The sequence below is a fragment of the Tachyglossus aculeatus genome, chromosome 7, assembly GCF_015852505.1.
Source record: "Tachyglossus aculeatus isolate mTacAcu1 chromosome 7, mTacAcu1.pri, whole genome shotgun sequence".
Taxonomy (NCBI): Eukaryota; Metazoa; Chordata; class Mammalia; order Monotremata; family Tachyglossidae; genus Tachyglossus; species Tachyglossus aculeatus.
The window spans coordinates 16,473,730-16,500,072 of record NC_052072.1 but is presented as its reverse complement, the minus strand read 5'-3'; the positions used below and the strand labels follow the sequence as shown (position 1 = coordinate 16,500,072).

Genomic DNA, 26,343 nt, shown 5'->3' with positions numbered 1-26,343 from the left:
ATCTCTAAAATGGAGATTAAAACTGTGAGTCCCCCGTGGGACAACCTGATCACCTTGTAACCTCCCCAGTGCTTAGAACAGTGCTTTGCACATAGTAAGTGCTTAATAAATGCCATTGTTATTATTATTATTATTATTATTTTTCTGCTGTGTGACCTTGACACCTGACTTCTCTGTGCCTCAATTACGTAATCTGTAAAATGGGGATTAAATTCTCCTCCCTCTGACTTTAATAATAATAAATAATAATTGTGGTATTTGTTAAGCACTTCCTATGTTCCAGGCACTGAGATGGAGACAAGCAAATCGGTTTGGACACAGTCCCTGTCTCAGGTGCGCTCACAGTCTCAATCCCCATTTTACAGATGAGGTAGCTGAGGCACAGAGAAGTTAATTGACTTGCATAAGGGCACACAGGAGGCAAGTTTTGGAGCTGGGATTAGAACCCATGTCCTTCTTTCTCCCAGGCCCCTACTCTATCTATGACACCATTCATTCATTCAATCGTATTTATTGAGCGCTTACTGTGTGCAGAGCACTGTACTGAGAGCTTGGGAAGTGCAAGTCGGCAACATATAGAGACGGTCCCTACCCAACAACGGGCTCACAGTCTGCTGCTGTGAGCCCCATGTGGGAGAGGGACTGCATCCAACCTGATTTCTTTTGTGCCTCCCAACACTTAGTATAGTGCCTGACATATAATAAGCGCTTAACAAGTACCATTAAAAAAGAAAAGAGCAAAGGCCAAACTGGTGCATAATAAGGGCGCTAACAACCAACTTGAATCTTCCCCAGCGCTTAGAACAGTGCTAGGCACATCGTAAGCGCTTAAGTACCATTAAAAAAGAAAAGAGCAAAGGCCAAACTGGTGCATAATAAGGGCGCTAACAACCAACTTGAATATTCCCCAGAGCTTAGAACAGTGCTAGGCACATTGTAAGTGCTTAACAAGTACCATAATAATAATTATTATTATTTGATTAGATTACCTCAGCTGTTCCTAGGTTACCCCGTCTGATATTCCTCCGCCCAGTTGAAAGGGTTGATTTATTTTTTTTTTTGTCTTCGACTTACATTGTGCTAATCAGCAGCCTCCACTGATTGATTCCTGCAGAAGGAAGCTGACTGGGATCCGATTTGTTAGAATCCTTCTAGACTGTGAGCCCACTGTTGGGTAGGGACGGTCTCTATATGTTGCCTACTTGTACTTCCCAAGCGCTTAGTACAGTGCTCTGCACACAGTAAGCGCTCAATAAATACGATTGATGATGAATGCCGATTATTAACGGACGCTCAAAAGGGTGTTAAGACTTCTTGGAACACTAATAATAATAATAATGGCATTTATTAAGCGCTTACTATGTGCAAATCACCGTTCTAAGCACTGGGGAGGCTACAGGGTGATCAGGTTGTCCCACGAGGGGTTCACAGTCTTAATCCTCATTTTCCAGATGAGGTAACTGAGGCACAGAGAAGTGAAGTGACTTGCCCAGAGTCACCCAGCTGACAATGGGTGGAGCCGGGATTTGAACCCCTGACCTCTGACTCCAAAGCCCGGGCTCTTTCCATTGAGCCACGCTGCCTCTCCACTAGAGCCTGGTTTAGCCTCCCACCTGTATCTAAGCACTGTCTTTGAAATACAGGCACTCTTTTACACTTATACCTTCCCATCATGGTCAGCCTGATGGTCTCCTTCCTCTCCGTGGCTTGAGGCATTGGCTTCTGATGGCCCCCTGTAGTCTCCTCAAATATTCGACCCCCCCTTCAGTCTTTCACTCCCCTTGTCTCCACTCTTGGAGAGGAAGATCCAGGACTGGCCCCTCAGTCCGGAATTCGAGGGGAGAGGCTCTAAGCCCCCAGAAGGGATGATCAGCTCCGTGATGGATCCTGGATCCTCTCAGAATTCCCAATTGGTCTGCGAGGCCTTCCCCAGGGGCTAGCGGAGGACTTCCTGGGTATTTGGGACCAGATTGGGGGTCTTAATGGGGTTTCTCCTCCCCCTTCCTGGAGAGACCATAGACACTACACACAGCCAGTCACACACCCATCCCATCAGCCAATCTATGCTATTTATTGAGCATTTACTATGATGATGATGGTATTTGTTAAGCGCTTACTATGTGCAAAGCACTGTTCTAAGCGCTGGGAGGGATACAAGGTGATCAAGGTGTCCCACGTGGGGCTTACAGTCTTCATCCCCATTTTACCGATAGGGGAACTGAGGCTCTGAGAATTTAAGTGACTTGCCCAAGGTCACACGGCAGACATGTGGCGGAGTCGGGATTCGAACCCATGACCTCTGACTCCAAAGCCCGTGCTCTTGCCACTGAGCCACGCTGCACTGCGTTAAGCGTTTAGTACATTCTCCAAGGGGGAAAGTCTATAGCCCCCACAGGTGATAGACTATACTAGGAAATTCTAGAGCTTCTGGAGGGAGCCCGATGCTTCCGTCCACTTCTGTGCCAGGGCCTGATGTTTGTTGCAAAGTTCCTTCCCCAAATGTCATGGCCCTCTTAAGGATTAGGGGACACAGCCTAGGATATCGAGACGCAGGTTGAGAAGAGGGTCTGTAGCGGGCTCGGGAATTCAGTCATTCAACAACTCTAAGCGCAGTTTCAAACTCAATCCCATCCACCTGCAGCAGGTACCTCTTCCCTCTGGTTCCGAAATCTCTCATTGTCTTCTTTTCGAATCATCTGTTGTACTTCTCCAGAACTTCATTCATTCATTCAATCAATCGTATTTATTGAGTGCTTACTGTGTGCAGAGCACTTGGGAAGTACAAGTTGGCAACATATGGAGACGATCCCTACCCAAAGCCTTGAATTCAGGGGCCACACAAGTGTTTATTCTATTTTTAAGCCTATCTCCGTCCTACCAGACTGTGAGACCCAAACAGGACAGGGATTGTGTCCAAAATGATAAGCTTGTATCTAACGCAACGCTTATAACAGTGCTTGGCACATAGTAAGTGCTTAACAAATACCATAATTAATTGATAATTAATTAGAATGGAAACTGCTGGTGGGCCGGGAAGGTGTCACTTCTTTGTTTTGTATTTCCCAAGTGCTTAGTACCCAGCAATTCCTTGAAGTAGGTAGTTTATTCTAGCTGTAACTCATTCTTGATTCTCCTTCCTCTATCCCCTCACTCACACTGTCCCCTTACCTCCTTCCCTTCCCCACAGCACCTGTATATATGTATATATGTTTGTACATATTTATTACTCTATTTATTTATTTTACTTGTACATATCTGTTCTACTTATTTTATTTTGTTAGTGTGTTTGGTTTTGTTCTCTGTCTCCCCCTTTTAGACTGTGAGCCCACTGTTGGGTAGGGACTGTCCCTATATGTTGCCAACTTGTGCTTCCCACGCGCTTAGTACAGTGCTCTGCACACAGTAAGCGCTCAATAAATACGATTGATTGATTGATTGTCCCATCCTCCCTCTCCATATCAGACATACCACTTCTCCCCCCACTTTCAAATCCCCCACAAATTCCCACCTCCTCCAACAAGTTTCCTCGGATTTAGCACCCTGAGCCGAACCATCCCTTCATCTAACTCTAGGATTTATTTACCCACTCCCTAGCTCTCCACTATATATATCTCTGGTTTATTTTTCAACCTCTCTAGTTGTAAATATTTTTGCGTTTGTCTCCCCCGGCTAGAGAGGAAGCTAATTTTGGGCAGGGAATGTGTCGCTTTGTTAATCTGTACTTCCCAAACGTTCTGTACAGTGCATCACACTAAGTGGGCACTTGATAATTACTTCTATTGGCAGGAGCTCAATAATCCCTATGAAATAAACCATTCAGAGCAGGGGTCAAGAGAACCAAAGCAGAAGTTTGGGTGTCATCTTGAGAGGTCCTCATAATGGGCTGAGAGATCTTATTCAGAAGTGAGAAGCAGCATGGCTCAGTGGAAAGAGCCCGGGCTTTGGAGTCTGAGGTCATGGGTTCAAATCCCGGCTCCGCCACTTGTCAGCTGTGTGACTTTGGGCAAGTCACTTAACTTCTCTGGGCCTCAGATCCCGCATCTGTAAAATGGGGATTAAGACTGAGCCCTACGTGGGACAACCTGATCACCTTGTAACCTCCCCAGCGCTTAGAACAGTGCTTTGCACATAGTAAGCGCTTAATAAATGCCATTATTATTATTATTATTATAACTCACTTCACTTCTTTGGGCCTCAGTTCCCTGATCTGTAAAATGGGGATTAAGACTGTGAGCCCCCCATGGGACAACCTGATCATCTTGTAACCTCCCCAGGGCTTTGCCCATAGTAAGCGCTTAATAATTGCCATTAAAAAAAAAGTGAGGCTTATCGAAACCATCTTTTCTAAGGAGTGGGAGTTGGTGAAAGAGACACTCAGAAAAAGAGAAACATTTAGGTCATCCCGAAGGGCCAGAAATCCAAACAAGCCCCTCCGGGCACTCATTCTAACAATGTGGAATGGGAAAGCCACTAGGCGCTTCCAGCATTACTGTCCAGGCGTGCAAAGTGATGTTGACGTTGTCTTGGATTCAGGTTGCTTGGGAAAGAAGTAGGTTTTGACCTTAAATGTCCCGTGTAGGAGGCTGAGGAATAGACTGACTGAGAACGTGGAGGGCTTCATGCTTCCGAGGGGAACAGGGAGATTTTGCAGTGCCAAACAATGATGAAATTGTTGGAAGTCACATTGCAAGGCAGCCAAGGCCTGGGGAAGATGGTTAACACTGCCATTTCCAGTGCCTGGGGGAAAATGCAGAGTTCCCTGCCCACCCACCCCCTCACCAACCCGTGAGCAAACAATCCCTCAGGGCGTGATGGGCATCTCCGTTGGACTCCCTGCCAACCTCTTTCCTTGTCTGGATAAACCCAGCCCAGACTGTAATCCTTCCCGAAGGTGGGAAATGGCTCCAAAGGTGTGTCTCAGACCCATCAATCGATCAGTCATATTTACTGAGCACTTACCGAGTACAGAGCACTGTACTGAGCACTTGGGAGAGTACGATGTAACAGAATTGGTAGACCGGCTCCCTGCCTGCGAGGAGCTCACAGTCTAGAGGAAGGGGAGGAGAGAAGCAGCATGGCCTAGTGGAAAGAACATGGGCCCATGAGTCAGAGGACCTGGGTTCTAATTCTGAGTCTGCCAAATGCTTGCTGTGTGACCTTGGGCAAATCACTTAATTTCCCTGTGCCTCAATTCTCCTGCTCTCTCCTACTTAGAATGTGTGGGGCGGGGACTGTGTCCAACCTAATTAACTTGTATCTATCCCAGAGCCTAGAACAGTGTTTGACGCATAGTAAGCGCTTAACAAATGCCATAAAAAAATGAACAGGGAGGAGAACGGGAGAAGGGAAGGAAAAGGGGAAGAGAAGGCAGGAAGAAAAAGGGAGAGAAGGAAGGCAAGAGGGAGAACAGCTGACAAAGGTTGCCATGGTTGCTTTGCTTGGATGGGTGGGAGAAAAGTAGGGAGGAGGCAGGAAAGAATGAAGCAGAGAAGCAGCTTGGCCTAATGGGTAGAGCACAGACATGAGAGTCAGAAGGGTTGGGTTCTAGCCCCAGTCTACTACTTGACTGGTGTGGGACTTGGAACAAGTCACTTAACTTCTCTTTGCCTCAGTTATCTCATCTGTAAAATGGGGATTAAGACTGGAAGCCCCACGTGGGACAAGGACCGCGTCCGACCCGATTTGCTGGTATCCACCCCAGTGCTTAGTACAGTGCCTGGCGCATAGTAAGCGCTTTAGAAAATACTATCATTATTATCATTATTACAGAAGGGAGGAGGGGCTTGCAAATCCTTGGGCCCGTCTGCTCAAGGAAGACCCCGGTTTGCCCACAGAGTGGGGGAAGCCTGTATCTTCACAGGCCGGGCGAGGTTGAGCCTCTAAAGGGGTCAGTATGGGTCTTTGCTCTGGCCGGAGGTTTGCTCCGTACACAATTTCCAGGTTCAGGGAGCATTCCCATCATTGGGACTCCCAAATGGAAAAGGTAAGAGGATTGGTATAGGACTGAAGCAGGTAGAGAAGAAACTGAGGAGCAAGAGAAGTACTGCCTGCCGGGAGACGGAGGGACTTGGGCCCACCTAGGCCCAGTCTTGCGGGAGTTGGCGTTGATGGGGCTGATGAGGGAGACGGCGTAATTGTGTCAGAGCTCAACACCAACGGGTCAGATTCTCCTCCTCACAGTGGGGCCAGTCAGGAGCTGCTGAGCATCAGCAGCCCTTCCAGCCCTAGAGGTCCCAGGGTGGGATTCTTTAATAATAATAATGATGGCATTTATTAAGCGCTGACTATGTGCAAAGCACTGTTCTAAGCACTGGGGAGGTTACAAGCTGATCAGGTTGTCCCATGGGGGGCTCACAGTCTTAATCCTCATTTTACAGATGAGGTAATTGAGGCCCAGAGAAGTGGCGTGACTTGCCCAAAGTCACATAGCTGACAATTGGCAGAGCTGGGATTTGAACCCATAAATTCTGACTCCAAAGCCCGGGCTCTTTCCACTGAGCCACGCTGCTTCGGACCAGGCCCAAGGGTGAATGAGAGAGCCACAGTGAGGTCAGGGGCTTTGGGTCTGCGACCCTCCTCAGCTGGTTTCTCACCTTCCCTCTTCCTCTTTTTCTTCCTCTTCTCTTGCCTATCCCTGCCTTCTCTTCCTCCTTTTCCTTCTCCCTCCGTCCTGATTTCTTCCTCCCCATCCTCTGACTGGAAGCTCCTCGAAAACAGGGAACATGCCGGTCCTGCCCCTTAGGGCAGGACTGCCTGCTCCCCAGCCCCATCGAGGGCCGCCGATGGTGGCCACGGGTGCAACTGAGGTGACACAAGAGAGAGTCATGCCTGCTCTGCCCTGTCCTGGCCGAGAGGATCTGCATGGGGTTGGGGGTGGAGGAGGAGGAGGGATGTGGCCCATTCAGGCCTGGATCCTCCAATTCTCTGGGGTTCGGCTCCCCCCAGCCCCCGCGCCCGCCCAAAGAGGAGCAACAGGCCCGGGGATTGGTGACAGCCCGAAGCTGTCCATTGGCCGTCGCCATGGTGAGCCCGGTTTCCTTAGCAACGGGTGGTGCATCCCCAAGAGCTGCTCTTTGGACGACAAGAATTGGAACCCTGAGGATTGGCTGCTTGGATCTGGGTTGGAGGGGGAGTGGAGAACGAGGCGGGAAGGGGAGGAGGTAGAGTGGGCCCGTGGGGAGCCAAGAGGGGAGAGGCGGGAGACAGAGAGAAAGGAGGAGGAGGAGGAGGCCTGGAGCCTGCTCTGGCCACTAACAAAAGGGGTTATGTTCTGGGGCAGCGACTGCCTTGGCAACCGGGGCGGAGGTGGGGAGAGCAGTCCTCCCATCCTGCTCCTTCCATCCTCCTCAGGCCACCAGAGTGGGGGACAGCTTGGGAGGCCTCAGTTGGTCCCCCCCCCCCACCCCACCCAGGGTGGCCTCTGCTGCTGGTCTGGGCAGCCAGAGTGGCCACTGACTCCTTCCCTGGAAACCTGGGTCCTCGAGGGGGACAGAGGGACTTGGCTGGGGCGGCGACAACGGGGCTCTCTGATTCCTCACTCTCTTTCGTCTCCCTCTCCGCCCCGTGCCCAGGGACATTTGGGGAGCTAAGGTCCGAAGTCCTCTCCGTCCCACGACTCTCCTCTCTTGGGTTTCCCCTGCTGTGTCCAGCCCTGGTTTTCTCCTGAGAGAATACCCATTCCTTCTCTGGAAGTTCCTTTACGGAAGGGAAAACTGAGACCCACGGCAGACCTGCCTAAATACCAGGTCTGGGATTAAGAGGACCTGAGTGCTAATTCTGGCTCCACCACTTGCCCTGCTGGGTTACCTCGACCAAGTCACTTCACTCCTCTGTGCCTCGGTTTCCTCATCTGTAAAGATGCTCATTTAAAACCTACTTAGACTGTGAGCCCTGTGTGATTGTCTAGTATCTACCCCAGTGCTTATTAGGTGCTTGACACACAGTGAGCACTTAATATTATTATTATTATTATTAATGTTATTATATCTGTGGTGGAAAACGAGGTGCCCCTGACCCCCATTCCTGCCACCCCTCACTCACCTGAGAGCCAGGGTTCTCTTTCTGGAGATGTCCCAGGCATCCAGGGCCTGGGGGTGATATTTTTAAGGTGAGCCCATGGCCAGGCAGACCTCATGGCTTTGAAAGGCATATCCCCTTTGACCCACGCCTTCTGAATCCAGATCCTTCTCCGCTCTGCCACAACACGCTCCTTCAGGAAAGTGCCCAGCTGGGAAAGAAAGTTGGCCACCTCCTAGCTGGGCGGGGAAGGTGGCATGGCTCCAGGTAGAGCTGCCACCTGATGTGAATTCTCTCGCATCCCTAGGCCTCAGTTATCCCTTTCAGTCCTTCTCTGGGGCAGAGGAAGTGGAGGCTCATGAGGCTCAAGGGAGCTTGAGGGCCCCAGGGGACCATGATTTAGAGGACGGTACTGAGGGCAGAAGGCTACGGGTTCCTCCAGCTCCATTCTGCAGCCAAGGGCTGGGACTCAGGAGGAGGAATTGGGGGGCACCTTCCACATCCGGATTCTTAGTCCCAACTCGGGAGTCCGGTGAGCCCTGTGGGTGGTTGCCAGGAGGGGAAAGTGGTGAGGGGTTCATGGGAGATGGAGAAAGCTGGAATCTGGAAAGAGGAGGGGTTCAAAGCAATTTTGGGGGGGGTGGCACTGAAGGGGGATGGGGGCTCTGGGTGGAGGCTAATGGGGATAACTGGGGAAAGGAGGTCCTAGGAGGGTGTTGAGGCTGATACAACCGCACCCTTAGACCTTTCTTCATAACCTGCCCCCGCCCCGCAGCCAGTCACTGAGGCTGAGACTCCGGCTCTTCGATCCAGACTTTATTCTAGTCGTATGCGGAGTGGGCGCTCCTCTCCGCCCAGCTGCCTTTCCCAGCTCCCGATCCCTCTCCCTAGCCTGCCCCAATCCCTGACCATTCAGCTTCCTCTGGAGGGATTTCTCAGGACAATCCAGGGCTCCCAGAAGCGAGCTAAAGCCCCACCGAGGGGGATCGGTTTGGGGGGGCGGGTCATCGGGGACCCCAGAATCGAGCAGGCTCCTTCCCAGGGCACAGAAAGGGGCTATGGGCTCAGGGTCAGAGACCCCACGAGTGGGTGGGGGAGGGCTTGGGGCTAGGGTAGGAGACACAGCGTCGGAAAGCCCGTTATATTGTTTGGGGGCCAAACCCTAATACTGGCCGGGCCAGGTCCTTGTTGCTCCGGAATGTGGCTCTTCTGGCTAGATTTCAGCATGGCAATTCGACACCTGTGTTAAGAAGTGGACTGTGTGGCTGGTCAAGTTTCAGACTGAAGGGAGTCTGATGAGAAGGGGGCAGGGGGTGGAGGTGAAGGGAAAATCTTCCGCCCGCCCCTCCCCTGCCCTCTGTCAGTCCCGTGGGTGGATGAGCTCAGCAGAGTGGGGAGTGGGTGTGTGGGAACTCCCACCTCAGACAGCTGTGGGACTCTGGGAGCATCCCGCTTCCCTTCCCCGCCCCGATTCAGAGGCCGGATGGGGCTGGAAGCTCATCAATGATCTGGGTTTCTGTAGCCGGGGGGTCTCCAAGGAAGGTTGGGGGCCAAGGCCCCGGCTCAGAGAACGCTTCTGGAGAGCTGTCTGGGCCGGGACTGGTCCTGAGGTCTTGGGTCAGAGGTCAAGAGGCCCGAGAGGGGCTGACACCCGCCCAACTGCCTGGTGGGCGACGAGGCCGTGAAGAGGAGGTTTGGCATTTGCACCCCAGGGGTCAGTACGGGGACCCTGCCTCTCGCGCGCCTCCGCCCCGGGCCTGTCCCTTTAGAAGAGAAGGGCTACGACCAGGGTCGCCAGAAGCCCCCCAAGGGAGGCTGTCGGGCAGCTGGAATAAGAGCTGATTGGATCAGAGCTGCTTTTCCCCTCCACTTGGATGTTGGGCTGGAGGTGGGCGGCCCCTAGAAAAGAAGGGAGAAACGACAGTGTCGGTTCCGAGTGAGGGCAGGATCCCTTATTAGGCAGCGGAGGGGAGCGAAGCCTAGATGTCCAAGCAGGATAAGGGGCTGCACGTGGGTGGGAGCCGGGGCAGCTGAGAAGGGGAGCGGCCCGGGCCCGCTGGCGGGATTGAGGGCTGCTGGGGGCCACGCGGGTTCCAGCCTGGGCCAGTCGGAGGGTGCTGGACAGGGCTCTATGTTGGGGGGCTGAGGAGAAAATGAGAGGCGAGGGCTGGGTTGGTCGACTTACCTGAGGACCGTAGAGCCAGGGTGTGCCCTCCTGTGGCGTTAGACCTGGTGGCCCTGGCGGGGAGGGGAGGGGCCCGGGAGAGAGGGTTTGCGGGCCTTGGTGATGCTGAGGCTGAGGCTGGTGGGTGAGGGCTCCCTTCCTCCTCAGGGTTGGCCTGGGACGTTGCGGCCGAGGAGCTCGGGGAGGGCGGGAACCCTCGGACTCCCTCCTTGGCTTCCCCTTGGTCTCCCTCCCGGGCCCTTCCCTGGGGCTCCGGTGGGGTGGCCTCTTTCTCCGGGGCAGTCTCAGGGACCAGCGTGGTGGACTCTCTTTTCTGGAACAGGGGTGACTCCGGGCTCCCGGAAGGGGAGCTGCGGCCCTCGGCCTCCATTTCGGACCGCAGCTCTGGGCCGGGGTCGGAGCTTGGCTGGAGGGAGTGGTCCTGTCCTGGGGCTCCGGAGGCTGGGGAGGTCGGGGCCCCCTGGGCTGGGGAAAGTACTGTGGTTGTTGCAGGGCCTACAGCTGGTTCTGAGGGGAAACAGAGGGCAGAGGAGGGTGGTTAGCCCCCCCCCCTCCATCTATGGAGGGGCTGGGACCCCCAGGAGGTGCTCAGGGGGCCAGGCATGGGGCTCTTCATCGCTAGGGTTACCCCATCTTCCCGGTCCCGGGGGACCCCAGGTGTGGGACACGTCGGCCCCCGCCCCAACTACTGGCCAGGCTCAGGGAAGGGGGCGGCCTCTGAGGGATCGGCCTCCGTCCCACAAAGGAAGCGGGAATCCAGTCTGCCCAGGGCCCATCCATCCCCGACCACCCTGCCCAGCCTGGATCACTGTCTTTGGGGCCATCCCTCCCCAGCGACTGACCACAGAGGCCGTTCTGACACCGGTAACCGTCCGGGCACCGGGAACACTGCGGACCCTCCTTGTATGGCTTCCGGCCCTTCACGTTGCCCCTGGGATGGAGGGGAGAGAATGGGTATGGGAAGGTTGGCGGGGGTGGGCACGGCACGGGCCCTCCTTAGTAGAAACCCAGAGTGGGCCCCCCAGGAAGGGAGGCAAGGACCCCCTAGGGTGGAAGGGCTCCCGGGGAGAGAGGCAGGGACCCCCCAACCCCGCCGCCGGCGGTCTCTTGCCTCCACACTCACGGGGGTTGGTAGTTGCAGACCAGGAGGTGGATGTCTGTCTCCTCGACGCCCTCCAGATTCTTGCAGAAATGGGAGCCACAGCCGATCCGGTCCGTGGCCGCCCACACCACCTACAGGGCCAGACCACCGGACTGTCAGCGTCCCGTGGGAGGCAATGGGTGGGGGGACAGCTTGGGGATGGCCCGGTCCGGGGAGGAGGGGAGTCAGAGGCAGTGGGGTGACAGACCAGACCCCAGAAGAAGTTATCCCGGGGTGGGGATGGAGCCAGCTCATCTAGTACCATCAGGAGGGGCTAACAGGAGTCATCGAAGGGCTGGGGTGGGGGGGTGGGCGGTCAGTAGGAGCCAGAGAAGGGTTAGCGGGAGGCAGCAGAGGGCCAGCAGGAGCCAGTGGAGTCCCATCAAGAGGCCAGGGGGAAAGAGCAAGAGCCTGGGCTTTGGAGTCACAGGTCACGGGTTCAAATCCCGGCTCCGCCAATTGTCAGCTGTGTGACTTGGGGCAAGTCACTTCTCTGGGCCTCCGTTCCCTCATCTGTAAAATGGGGATTAGGGCTGTGAGCCCCACGGGGGACAACCTGATCACCTTGTAACCTCCCCCGGCGCTTAGAACAGTGCTTTGCACATAGTAAGCACTTAATAAATGCCATTATTATTATTATGGGCAAGGGGCCAGCAAAGGGCTGGGGGCCAATGGAAGCCAGTTAGGGGCTCGGGGGGCAATGGGGGCGACAGACAGTGGGGCCCAGTGGAAGCCAGTGAGAGTCAGTGAGGGCCAATGGGGGCCAGCGGGAGTCAGTGGGGTCCAACGGGGACCGGCAGGCATCAGTGGGGGCTGGTGGAAGTAAGTTGGGGGACTAGTGGGGGCTGATAGGAGTTGATGAGGGCTAATGGAGGCTGGCAGGAGTCAGCGGGGGCCAGCGAGAGCTAATAGGAGACAGCAAGGGACCATTGGGTCCATGGGGGAGCCAGCAGGATGAGTACCCCACCCCCGTTCTGGTCTGTTCCCTTTCTCTCAGAGGCCAAGCCGGCTCCAGTCCTATATACCCTAGAGAGGCCAGGCCTGGCTGACAGGGAGAGGAGCCCGGGGGCCCTGGCCATCTCCAGGCCACAGGCCCCCGGAGGACACTGGATTGGCGCCCTTTGGCTTGGGAGTTCCCTAAAGGCCCCCAGAGCCCGTGTGGTGGTCGCTGGGGGCGGGGGGACCCACCTGGGTATAGTGACCACACATCTGACCCTCCTCGCAGGCCGCAGAGGTGAGGTTGTAGTGCTCGTTCTCATTGTACCACTCCTCCATGGCCATCTGAATGTCCAGCCCCTCTTCCGTGATGGCAAACAGGTTCTCCCCGCGCCGGCCCCGCTCCTTGTTGTGGCCCCAGATGCACTGGGTGGCGTAGGCCTTGGCGAAGGCGGCCAGCTCCTCGTCCCATCTCTGAGGAAGCATCATCATCAATCGTATTTATTGAGCGCTTACTATGTGCAGAGCACTGTACTAAGCAAGCACCAAGCCCAGCTGGTGGGCTACCAGAAACCTTCCCCGACCAAGCCCTCAGCTCTATGGCAACTATGCCCTTGGCTGGCTACCCCTTAAGCACTTTGATAGTCCCCCAGCCCCACAGTCCTGAGGTATGTGGCCCTCTATTCCACTATTTCCCCTCGCTGTAGTTTATTTTAATGTCTGTCTGCTCCTGTAGACCGAGCTCCTTGAGAAGCAGGGTGGCTCAGTGGAAAGAGCCCGGGCTTTGGAGTCAGAGGTCATGGGTTCAAATCCCGGCTCCCCAATTGTCAGCTGTGTGACTTTGGGCAAGTCACTTAACTTCTCTGGGCCTCAGTTCCCTCATCTGTAAAATGGGGATTAAGACTGTGAGCCCCCCATGGGACAACCTGATCACTTTGTAACCTCCCCAGTGCTTAGAACAGTGCTTTGCACATAGTAAGCGCTTAATAAATGCCATTATTATTATTATTATTATTATCCTCCCTCCACTCCCTGCAGCAAATAGGTATATATCTGTAATTTAAATGTTTATCTTTTAGACTGTTAGCCCACTGTTTAGTAGGGACTATCTCTGTATGTTGCCAACTTGTACTTCCCAAGCGCTTAGTACAGTGCTCTGCACACAGTAAGTGCTCAATAAATACGATTGATTGATTGATTGATTGATTGGACAGGAAATGGATCAATCGACTCCATTGTACTGTATTTTCCAAGGGCTCTGCATACGGTAAGAGCTCAGTAAATATTATTAATTGATTGATTAGTGGGCAGAGCAGGGGCTTGGGAGTCAGAAAGACCTGGGCTCTAATTCCAACTCCATCGCTTGTCCGCTGTGTGACGTTGGGCAAGACGCTTCACTTCAATGGGCCTCGGTTACCTCATCTGGAAAATGGGGATTAAGAGAGTGAGTCCCATGTGGATTCATGGACTGTGTCCAGCCTTGTATCTACCTCATTGCTCAGTACAGTCCCTGGAGCACAGTATGCTCTTAACGAATGCCATTAAAGCAAACGAACAAAAACTCCCGGGCCCAGTTCGGCCTCTGACTCTGGAGCCGAAGAGTGGCTCATCAATCCTCAATCTCAATCGATCCCCTCCCAATATTCAAAGTCCTAATTCATTCAATCGTATTTATTGAGCGCTTACCGTGTGCAGAGCACCGTACTAAGCGCTTGGGAAGTACGAGTTGGCAACATAAAATCATAGCTTCGCTCTCATCCCCCTTACCCTGTTTTCCCTCCCTTCTGTCTCATCCATACACTTTTAGTCCCACCCCTTAAGTACTTTGGTATTCCTCCCGCGTCGCCCCAGCACTTGGATTCATATCCTTCTACTCATTTCCTTCTCTTCCTTGTCATTTATTTTGAAGCCTCTATCTCCCTGGCTCCGAGGTCCTTCGGGACTGGGGGGTCAGAAGCACTTGGGTTCTAATTCATCATCATCAATCGTATTTATTGAGCGCTTACTATGTGCAGAGCACTGTAAGAAGTGCTTGGGAAGTACAAATTGGCAACATATAGAGACAGTCCCTACCCAACAGTGGGCTCACCAGTTCCGCCACTTGTCTGGTGCGAGAACTTGGGGGAAGTCGCTTCGCTTCTCTGTGCCTCGGTTACCTCATCTGTCAAATGGGGGTTAAGACTGTGAGCCCCATGTGGGACATGGACTGTGTCCAACCTGGTTAGCCCAGCGCTTTGAAAAGTGCCTGGCCCTTAACAAATATCAGAAACAGCTAATATATTAACAGCTAGGACCGAAATCTCCTCGAGGACAGGGACTGTGCCCGTCCACTGTATTATACTCTCCCAAGTGCTTAGTACAGTGCTTTGCAACGGTTAGCCTTCAATAACTACCTTTGATTGATGGATTGACTGAGCACCTACTGGCTGCAGAACACTGTACTAAACGCTTGGGAAAGTACAATAAAGAGACCTGATCCCTCCTCTCAAGGAGTTTATAATCTTGTAAAATAAACTACAGGCAGGAGGAAGAAAGAAAAGGGGATATGAACATGTTAGTACTTAATGCGGTATCTAAAATGGGCGCATAACTGCGATGGAAGACAATACTAAAGTATGGTTAGTACAGTAGAGTATGTAACTTTAGTAAAGTTCTCATGATAAAGTATGAGAAGCAGCGTGGCTCAGTGGAAAGAGCCCGGGCTTTGGAGTCTGAGGTCATGGGTTCAAATCCAGGCTCCGCCAATTGTCAGCTGGGTGACTTTGGGCAAGTCACTTCACTTGTCTGTGTCTCAGTTCCCTCATCTGTAAAATAAGGATGAAGACTGTGAGCCCCCCGTGGGACAACCTGATCACCTTGTAACCTCCCCAGCGCTTAGAACAGTGCTTTGCACATAGTAAGTGCTTAATAAATGCCATTATTATTATTACAGTGCTTTGCACACAATAAGCACTCAATAAATACCACTGATGATGATGGAAATACGACAAGATTAAGCAACAGACTAAATATGGAAACTAGAAGAGGATTGGAAGGAAGGATGGGGTCTAGACTGTGAGCCCACTGTTGGGTAGGGACTGTCTTTATATGTTGCCAACTTGTACTTCCCAAGTGCTTAGTACAGTGCTCTGCACACAATAAGCGCTCAATAAATACGATTGAATGAATGAATGGAAGTTGGTGGGTGTGGATTTTCTAGGATGGGGTGTCATAGGTCTGTTGCAAGGAGGAGGGAAAGGAGCCATCGCAGAGTGAGTGATTGAAGAAGGCAGTCAGGGAGGAAAGGAGAATGGGCGCAAGGGTATTAAGAAAGTGAGAAGGGATGAGGTCAGAGGCGCAGGTGAAGGGGGTAGATTTTGCAAGGAATATTTGAGAAGCAGCAGGGACTAGGAAATACAGCAAGGACCTAGGAGTTAGAAAGATAATAATAATAATAATGGCATTTGTTAAGCACTTACTATCCGCGAAGCACCATTTTAAGTGCTGGGGAGGTTACAAGGTGATAAGGTTATCCCACGGGGGCTCACAGTCTTCACATCCCCATTTTACAGATGAGGGAACTGAGGCCCAGAGAAGTGAAGTGACTTGCCCAAAGTCACCCAGCTGGCAATTGGCAGAGCCAGGGTTTGAACCCATGACCTCTGATTCCAAAGTCCGGGCTCTTTCCACTGAGCCACTTGTCTGCTGTGTGACCTTGGGCAACCCACTTCACTTCTCTGGGCCTCAGTTTCCTCATCTGCAAATGGGGATGAAGACTGGGAGCCCCACATGGGACAGCCTGATGACCTTGTCTCTCCCCCGGCACTTAGAACAGCGCTTGGCACCTAGTAAGCGCTTAGCAAATACCAGAGCAGGGGGTTTGAACCCATGACCTCTGACTCCAAAGCCCGAGCTCTTTCCATTGAGCCACTCTGCTTCTTTCAAGATCTGGGTTTTAATCCTGGCTCCTCCACTTGCTTGCTGTGTAACCTTGGGCAAGTCACTTAACTTCTCTGTGCCTCAGTTACCTCCTCTGTAAAATGGGGATTAAGGTGGTGAGTGCTATGTGCGGCATGGACTGGGTCCAACCTGATTAGCTTTATCTACCCCCGTCATAAGCGCTTAACAAATATCTTAAAAAAAAAAAAGGAGGAGGGAAATCTCCTCTGGTGAGATGGTGGGGAAGGATCAATCATCATCATCAATCGTATTTATTGAGCGCTTACTGTGTGCAGAGCACCGTACTAAGCGCTTGGGAAGTACAAATTGGCAACATATAGAGACAGTCCCTGCCCAACAGTGGGCTCACAGTCTAAAAGGGGGAGACAGAGAACAAAACCAAACATACTAACAAAATAAAATAAATAGAATAGATATGTACAAGTAAAATAAATAAATAAATAGAGTAATAAATCTGTACAAACATATATACATATATACAGGTGCTGTGGGGAAGGGAAGGAGGTAAGATGTGGGGGATGGAGAAGGGGACGAGGGGGAGAAGGATGAGAGCATAAATGGGATTGGGAGGGAGTTGGAGAGGTGAACCTTCCTCCCACCTTCCTCCCACCCTTCCTGCCTCCTCAGGGTTGGGGAAAGAGGAAAAGTGCAGCGTGGCTCAGTGGAAAGAACCCGGGCTTTGGAGTCAGAGGTCACGGGTTCAAATCCCTGCCCCTCCAATTGTCAGCTGTGTGACTTTAGGCAAGTCACTTACCTTTTCTCTGCCTCAGTTCCCTCATCTGTAAAATGAGGATTAAGACGGTGAGCCCCACGTGGAACAGCCTGATCACCTTGTATCCCCCGCAATGCTTAGTACAGTGCTTTGCACATAGTAAGCGCTTAACAAATACCATCATTATTATTATTATGATTATTATTAAAAGTGCTGGTGTGAGCAACTCAGCCACGGGCCTCTCTGATCCCTTCCCAACAGAGTAGGCTCCAGGCGGGAAGCAAGAGAGGCAGCTGGCTCGGGGAGGATGACCGATGGGTGAAAAATTAGCTACTCTGGAAGCTCCCTGCTCAGGAGCAGCACCTGCGTTATCCGGCCTAGAAGGAGAACGTGATGGGTTGGGAGGAGGGTGTGGGGAGCAAGATGTGGTGGAGAGGTAAATAATAATAATAATCATCATCATCATCAATCGTATTTATTGAGCGCTTACTATGTGCAGAGCACTGTACTAAGCGCTTGGGAAGTACAAATTGGCAACATATAGAGACAGTCCCTACCCAACAGTGGGCTCACAGTCTAAAAGAAAAGTGAAGTGACTTGCCCAAAGTAACACAGCTGACAAGTGGCGGGGCCGGAATTTGAACCCGCGGCCTCTGACTCCAAAGCCCAGGCTCTTTCCACTGAGCCACGCTGCTTCTCAATAATAATAATGACATTTGTTAAGCGCTTACCATGTGCAAAGCACTGTTCTAAGCGCTGGGGGGATACAAGGTGATCAGGTTGCCCCACATGGGGCTCACAGTCTTCATCCTCATTTTACAGATGAGGTCACTGAGGCTCAGAGAAGTGACTTGCCCAAGGTCACACAGCAGATGTGTGGCAGAGTGGGATTCGAACCCATGACCTCTGACTCCAAAGCCCGTGCTCTTTCCACTGAGCCACGCTGCTTCTATGGCATTATTAAGCACTTACTATGTGCAAAGCACTTTTCTAAGTACTGAGGAGGTTACAAGGTGATCAGATTGTCCCATGGGGGGCTCGCAGTCTTCATCCCCATTTTACAGATGAGGTAACTGAGGCCCAGAGAAGTGAAGTGACTTTCCCAAAGTCACACAGCTGACAATTGGCGGAGCCGGGTGTGGGGTGCACGATGCAGGTTGGGGGGGTACCGGATGCGGGGCATCAGGGTGTGGGTGTGGCCTGTGGCCCCTGGAGAAACACTCGAGGCTCAAGCAGAATCCATGGGACTTTTGAATGACATCATTTCTCTCCACTGTGTGCCTGGTGAATAATAATAATAATAATAATAATAGCATTTATTAAGCACTTACTATGTGCAAAGCACTGTTCCAAGCCCTGGGGAGCTTACAAGGTGATCAGGTTGTCCCACGGGGGCTCACAGTCTTCATCCCCATTTTACAGATGAGGGAACTGAGGCCCAGAGAAGTGAAGTGACTGGCCCAAATAATAATAATAATAATGATGATGATGGCATTTATGAAGTGCTTACTATGTGCAAAGTACTGTTCTAAGCACTGGGGAGATTACAGGGCAATCAGGTTGTCCCACGGGGGGCTCACAGTCTTAATCCCCATTTTACAGATGAGGGAACTGAGGCCCAGAGAAGTGAAGTGACTTGCCCAAATAATAATAATAATAATAATAATAATAATAATAATAATAATGGCATATATGAAGTGCTTACTATGTGCAAAGTACCGTTCTAAGCGCTGGGGAGATTACAAGGAGATCAGGTTGTCCCACGGGGGGCTCACAGTCTTAACCTCATTTTACAGATGAGGGAACTGAGGCACAGAGAAGTGAAGTGACTTGCTCAGAGTCACCCAGCTGACAATTGGCAGAGCCAGGATTTGAACCCATGAACTCTGACTCCAAAGCCCCGGCTCTTTCCACTGAGCCACGCCACACAGCTGGCAATTGGCAGAGAGGGGATTTGAACCCATGACCTCTGAATCCAAAGCCCCGTGCTCTTTCCTGTGAACCACGCTGCTTCTCTAATAATAATAATGATGGTGTTTGTTAAGCGCTTACTATGTGCAAAGCACTTGGCATCGTGTCCAGCATTCATTCATTCGTTCATTCAATCGTATTTATTGAGCGCTTACTGTGTGCAGAGCACTGTACTAAGCGCTTGGGAAGTACAAGTTGGCAACAGCCCAGCAGAAGTAGCCTGACCTAGCGTGCAAAGCACGGGTGCTGGAAGGCCGAAAGACCTGGGTTCGAATCCCGGCTCCGCCACTTGTCTGCTGTGTGACCTTGGGCAAATCACTTCACTTCTCTGGGCCTCAGTTACGTCATCTGTAAAATGAGGATTAAGACCGGGAGCCCCATGTGGGACAGGGACCGGGTCCAACCTGATTAGCTTGGATCGACCCCAGTGCTTAGAACAGTGCCTGGGAAATCATAAGCGCTTAACAAATACCATTTAAAAATATTGTATTTAGGTGCCCAATATGTGCACCTGTGGGGAGGGCGGAAGCAGATTTCATCTTTTTTCCTCACCTGGAGGCAGTTAAAAAGGTCTGGATTCAAACCTGATCGCCACCCTCGTGCCAATGAGGCCGAGGACAGGTTGGGGCTGAGGTCAGCCCAAGGCAGCTGGGTGGTCTGTATATAGGTATATATGTTTGTACGTATTTATTACTCTATTTATTTTATTTGTACATATTTATTTCTTTTATTTTGTTAATATGTTCTGTTTTGTTGTCTGTCTCCCCTTTCTAGACTGTGAGCCCGCTGTTGGGTAGGGACCGTCTCTATATGTTGCCAACTTGTACTTCCCAAGCGCTTAGTCCAGTGCTCTGCACACAGTAAGCGCTCAATGAATACGACTGAATGAATTGAATGAATGAATGCTCTGCCCCATAATAATAATAATAATAATGATGGCATTTGTTAAGCGCTTACTATGTGCGAAGCACTGTTCTAAGCGCTGATAATAATGGCATTTGGGTTTAGACCTTTGCTCCAGGGCCCCTCGGTGCTGGGCTCCGTCCCGGCTGCTGTTTCATGGCTGAGGGCCAGCTCAGTCACTTCCTCTCTCTGGGCCTCGGTTTCCCCCGGGGATCTCAACGTTCAGCACCCTCCGCAACACCCCCCCTCAGTGTGTCCAGCCCCTTCACCCCTCCTCAGGTCCTGGGCCCATTTCTGAGTTGGGCAGGCAAGACTGGGGCTGAATCCAGCCCATGCAGGCCTCTGAGGGAACTACCCCACCTTCCCAGACCCTATCATCAAGGGGGGCCCGCTCCCCAACACCTGAATCCGGGGTGTCCCCCAGAATTGACCCTCCAATGGCTGAAACTGGCCCCGCTAGCCATATGGCCACCATTCATTCATTCATTCATTCATTCAATCGTACTTATTGAGCGCTTACTGTGTGCAGAGCACTGTACTAAGCGCTTGGGAAGTACAAGTTGGCAACCAGATCTGGCCAGGCTTCTGCTCTCCTCTAGGAGGGAGGGTCCCAAGGGTCCAGGCAGGGCTGGCTCAGAGAAGAAAAGATGGAATCTAAACGGGACCCGTTTCCTCCCAAACCCCGGGGCTGAAGACCTCGCCTGGCTCCTTTTCCGGGCCCAGCTGGTCTCCCTGTCTGCCAGCGTGGCTCAGTGGCAAAGAGCCCGGGCTTTGGAGTCAGAGGTCATGGGTTCTAATCCCGGCTCTGCCACTTAGCTGTGTGACTCTGGGCAAGTCACTTGACTTCTCTGTGCTTCAGTTACCTCATCTGTAAAATGGGGATTAAGACTGTGAGCCCCCCGTGGGACAACCTTGTAACCTTCCCAGCACTTAGAACAGTGCTTTGCACATAGTAAGCGCTTAGTAAATGCCATTATTATTATTATTATTATTACCTCCCGCAGGCTTCTTCGCATCTCCTGTCTCCGCAGGGGCTCACAGGCACCCTTAATAATGACCCCTTAGGGGTCACTCTTAATAATAATAATGATGGTATTTGTTAAGCGCTTACTATGTGCAAAGCACTGTTCTAAACGCTGGGGAGGATACAGGGTGATCAGGTTGTCCCACGGGGGTGCTCACAGTTTTCATCCCCATTTTACAGATGAGGTAACTGAGGCCCAGAGAAGTGAAGTGACTTGCCCAAGTCAGCACTGTGTTTGCTTCTCAGAGCTCGACCAGGCTGGGAGGCAGAGGCCCAGACTGGGAACCAGCATTCCTGGGTCCCGTCCTCCCTCTCACCCCAGACAGACAGCAAGACTTTGATCAGTGAGAAAGACCCGCTCTGGATTCTATCAATCAATCAATCAATTGTATTTATTGAGCGCTTACTGTGTGCAGAGTACTGTACTAAGCGCTTGGGAAGTACAAGCTGGCAACATATAGAGACAGTCCCTACCCAACAGTGGGCTCACAGTCTAAGATGGGGAGGCAGAGAACAAAACCAAACATACTAACAAAATAAAATAAATAGAATAGATAGGTACAAGTAAAATAAATAAATAAATAGAGTAATAAATCTGTACAAACATATATACGTATATACAGGTGCTGTGGGGAAGGGAAGGAGGTAAGATGGAGGGGATGGAGAGGGGCACGAGGGGGAGAGGAAGGAAGGGGCTCAGTCTGGGAAGGCCTCCTGGAGGAGGTGAGCTCTCAGCAGGGCTTTGAAGGGAGGAAGAGAGCTAGCTTGGCGGATGGGCAGAGGGAGGGTATTCCAGGCCCGGGGGAATGTGTGCTCAGTTCCCATTTTGTAAATGGGAGCTCCTGAGGCCCAGAGAGGTTATACGACTTGGCCAAGGTCTCACCGTTCCTCCTTTCCTCATTCCCATTCATTCATTCAATCGTATTTATTGCGCGCTTACTGTGTGCAGAGCACTGAACTAAGCGCTTAGGAAGTACAAGTTGGCACCAGGAGGGGCAGTTGCCCCCACCTACTTGGTGGGAGACAGGAGGGGCAGGGGGTGGACTACCCCAATTTTTGGGAGGGTGGCATGTGGGCCAGATCAACCGCCCCCTCTCCCCCCACTGAACCTTGCAGGGAGAGGAGATGGTGCCAAAGTTGTGTGTGTGTGTATGTCGGGGGGTGTTGTCCCAGATGCCCCTGTGAAGCCCAGTTCAAAAAGCGCCCGGGAAATGACCGCGACCAGAGGCGAGGTGCTGAGCTCTCGGGGAGGTAGGGAAATGGAGCAAGAAGGGACAGCTTGGAGTTGCTGGGAAAGGTCAGGATCAAGGGACTGGCTCAGGGGCTGTGTCCGAATGGGAGACCCCGTCCTGCCGAACAGAAGGAAGAGTGGCTCCGATCTCTGCCCCAAGTCTCCTCTCCAGCCCAGCTGGCCGGCTGGACATGGGATGGGACTGGATTTTGGGGTGATCCCGCTGGGCGGGCTGCTATGGGAGCACCAGTCCCTGGGGGAAGGTGAGGAATTTCCAAGCCGGGACCCACCGACCCCGAATTCACAGGGGGCACCCAAGTGTGAGCCCGTGTTGGGTAGGGACCGTCTCTATATGTTGCCGACTTGTACTTCCCAAGCGCTTAGTACAGTGCTCTGCACACAGTAAGCGCTCAATAAATACGATTGAGTGAATGAATGAATGAATGAATGAATGGCCCCGGGCCTGGTGTGGAGAGTCTCTCAGGGGGTCACTCTTAATAATAATAATAATAATGATGATGATGTTATTTGTTAAGCACTTACTATGTGCAAAGCACTGTTCTAAGTGCTGGGGAGGATACAAGGTGATCAGGTTGTCCCACGGGGGTGCTCACAGTTTTCATCCCCATTTTACAGATGAGGGAACTGAGGCCCAGAGAAGTGAAGTGACTTGCCCAAAGTCACGCAGCTGACAGTTGGTGGAGCCGGGATTTGAACCCATGACCTTCCTGTGCCAGTGCCAAGAGCCGGAAGCCCAGGGAGGGCAGGGGCCTGGGGCCCTAGATCTGCTATCCACAATGCAACGGGTCCCATGGCCTGAGAACATTGCTCCAGCCAAGGCCCGGCAAGTTGAGGGGTAGAGGGTAAGCGCTCAATAAATAGGATTGATTGATTTACTGATTGATTGATAGAGGCTGGAAGCTTCAGAGCAGGGCAGAGCTGCAGTGGCAACCAGAGGGTTGGGGTGAGGGGTATCAGCTGAGCCCCAGCCTGAGGCTGGGGCACCTTCTTCTGCCCCCGCTTCTGGGGCAACCAAAACACAACTCAAAACATCTCCCTTAAAAGCAGCTCCCCATGGAGACCAAGTGGAAAGGGGTAGAGAGGGGCTACAGTGGAGTGAATGTCTACACTGCACAGAACGGAGTAATGGCAATCGTTTTCTGCTTGCTCGGACCCGTGAGGATGGCCAAACGGATCATTCTCTTTGGAGTCTTTTAGACTGTGAGCCCGCTGTTGGGTAGGGACTGTCTCTATATGTTGCCAACTTGTACTTCCCAAGCGCTCAGTACAGTGCTCTGCACACAGTAAGCGCTCAATAAATACGATTGATTGATTGATTTGGAGTCAGAACGATCTGACGGCCGCCTAGAAGGATCCGATAATAATAATGATAATGTTGGTATTTCTTAAGTGCTTACTATGTGCCAAGCACTGTTTTAAGCGCAGGGGAGGTTACAAGGTGATCAGGTTGTCCCACGGGGGGCTCACAGTCTTAATCCCAGTCTTAATCCCCATTGAGGCCTTCCCAGACTGAGCCCCCTCCTTCCTCTCCCCCTCCTCCTCCTCCCCATCCCCCCTGCCTTACCTCCTTCCCCTCCCCACAGCACCTGCATATATGTTTGTACAGATTTATTACTCTATTTATTTTACCTGTACATATTTAGTAAGAGAAGCAGCACGGCTCAGTGGAAAGAGCCCGGGCTTGGGAGTCAGAGGTCGTGGGTTCAAATCCCGGCTCCACCACTTGTCAGCTGTGTGACTTTGGGCAAGTCACTTCACTTCTCTGGGCCTCAGTTCCCTCATCTGTAAAATGGGGATTGATTGTAAGCCCCACATGGGACAACCTGATCACCTTGTATCCTCTCCTAGTGCTTAGAACAGTGCTTTGCACATAGTAAGCACTTAACAAATACCAAAATTATTATTATTATTACTATTTACTATTTTATTTATTTTATTTTGTTAATATGTTTTGTTTTGTTGTCTGTCTCCCCCTTCTAGACTGTGAGCCCACCGTTGGGTAGGGACCGTCTCTATATGTTGCCAGCTTGTACTTCCCAGGTGCTTAGTACAGTACTCTGCACACAGTAAGCGCTCAATAAATACGATTGAATGAATGAATGAATTTTACAGATGAGGTCACTGAGGCCCAGAGAAGTGAAGTGACTTGCCCAAAGTCACACAGCTGACAAGTGGCGGAGCCGGGATTTGAACCCAGGACTTCTGACTCCAAAGCTCGTGCACTTGCCACTGAGCCCCGCTGCTTCCCAAATGAACTGATAATCCATCTTCATTTCCCCTGGTGCTGTATAGACATAACCTAATAATAATAATTACTACACTTGTGGGTAAGAGAAGCAGCGTGGCTCAGTGGAAAGAGCCTGGGCTTTGGAGTCAGAGGTCATGGGTTCAAATCCCGGCTCCGCTAATTAGCTGGGTGACTTTGGGCAAGTCACTTCACTTCTCTGTGCCTTAGTTCCCTCATCTGTAAAATGGGGATGAAGACTGTGAGCCCCCTGTGGGACAACCTGATCACCTTGTAACCTCCCCAGTGCTTAGAACAGTGCTTTGCACATAGTAAGCACTTAATAAATGCCATCAATATTATTATTATTTGTTAAGTGCTTATTATGTGCTGAGCACTACACTGAACACTAAGGTAATGTTCACTGAACACCGTCCCCGGCCCAGATCGGGCTCACAGTCAAAGGGGAAGGGACATCAGGTATCGAATCCCTATTCTACAGACGAGGGAACTGAGGCACAGAGAAGAGAAGTGACTAGCTCAAGGTCACACAGGAGACACCAATAATAATAATACTAATTGTGCTATTGAAGTACTTTCTGTGTTCTACCCCCTGTGCTAAGTGCTAGGGAAGATGTGATACGGGCAGATCAGACATTGTTGCTGCTCATATGGAGTTCACAGTCTAAAGGGGAGGGAAAATAGATAGTCAATCTCCATTTTACAGATGGGGGAACTGAGGCCCAGAAAAGCGAAACGACTTGCCCAAGAGGCAAACAGCAGAGCTGGGATCCAGGACTCCAGAATCCCGGGCCCTCACTCTCTCTGCTTCTCAGTGGGGGTCTGGATGACCAATTTGTCATGGGCAGGGACTATGTCTGCTGTACTGTTAAATTGTACCCTCTCAAGCCCTTAGTACAGCGCTCTGCACACAGTAATACTTGATAAATACGACCGACGGACGAGCGACCCACTGACTGACTCTTGAGACGGCAGCCTCAGTGTTTCCCAGCTCGGACCCACTGACTGCTACTAATAGTTTTGGAATTTGTTAAGCGCTTACCACGTGCAAAGCACCGTTCTGAGCGCTGGGGAGGATACAAGGTGATGAGGTGGTCCCACGGGGGGCTCACAATCTTCACCCCCATTTTCCAGATGAGGGAACTGAGGCCCAGAGAAGTGAAGCGGACCAATGGGGTCCACTGAATGGGATCGTCCGCATCCACAGAAGGCAGGGTGGACATCGCCCCCCCCACCACACACACACACACAACTCATCATCATCATCATCATCATCAATCGTATTTATTGAGCGCTTACTATGTGCAGAGCACTGTACTAAGCGCTTGGGAAGTCCAAATTGGCAACATATAGAGACAGTCCCTACCCAACGGTGGGCTCACAGTCTAAACGGGGGAGACAGAGAACAAAACCAAACATCCTAACTCACCATGGTCAGCATGTCTGCGGCCGGAGGGGAGACTTGGGAGCGGAACAGATTGTGCATCTCCACCATGGTGACCCTCTCCTCCTCTCTGAGGGCGCAGCTCAGCCGAGCGGCTGCCAGGAGCAGGAGAACGGCTGGGAGGCCGCGGGAGCCCTGCATCGCCGCTGCCTCGGTCGGCTCCTCTCTGGATCTAGACCTCCCCGCCTCTGGCAGCTGGATTTAAAGCCCTGCCCCAAAGCAGAACCACCCAGGGCTGAGAGCAGGGAGGGAGCCCATTCCGGCCCGCCTCAAACTCACAATCACCAGGGGCCAGGGACGGGGTCACGGAGGATGGGACGCTCCTGCCGGACCACTCCCGCCATCTGACCTTTCCCTGCTTGGGCACTCTGACCTCCGGGGCTGAGAGGTCAAAGCGGTAGGAGGGGGACCGAAGCCCAAATAGCTCCTATTGTCGCCCTCTCCCATTCCCAAAAGAACAATTCCAGGATCCCAGATGTTCCCGTCCCGGAGGTGCCCGCCAGAGCCCGCCGGGAAAACCTCCCACCCAACTGGACGTCGGTCTGGCTCTGGTTCAGAGGCCCTCGTCCGACTCG

General features: G+C 52.0%; 1 protein-coding gene across 1 annotated transcript; it reads right to left on the bottom strand.

Annotated features, from left to right (window-relative positions):
* Nucleotides 1-8,817: 8,817 nt before the first annotated feature.
* Nucleotides 8,818-26,012, bottom strand: PI16 (peptidase inhibitor 16). The gene is made up of 6 exons (XM_038749165.1): nt 25,754-26,012; nt 12,531-12,752; nt 11,325-11,434; nt 11,044-11,132; nt 10,202-10,708; nt 8,818-9,915 (listed from the first exon to the last, which is right to left on the bottom strand). The coding sequence occupies exons 1-6, from the start codon at nt 25,907-25,909 to the stop codon at nt 9,782-9,784; spliced, it is 1,218 nt and encodes a 405-aa protein (XP_038605093.1). The 5' UTR covers nt 25,910-26,012; the 3' UTR covers nt 8,818-9,781.
* Between the last annotated feature and the right edge of the window lie 331 nt (nt 26,013-26,343).

Coding starts and splice junctions, on each gene's coding strand:
- PI16 (XM_038749165.1), bottom strand. CDS start 25,909: ATGCAGGGCTCCCGCGGCCTCCCAGCCGTTCTCCTGCTCCTGGCAGCC. Junction 12,753..25,753: donor CCGCAGACATGCTGACCATG/GTGAGTTAGGAT, acceptor ATGCTTCCTCAG/AGATGGGACGAGGAGCTGGC. Junction 11,133..11,324: donor GTCTGCAACTACCAACCCCC/GTGAGTGTGGAG, acceptor CCTCCATCCCAG/GGGCAACGTGAAGGGCCGGA.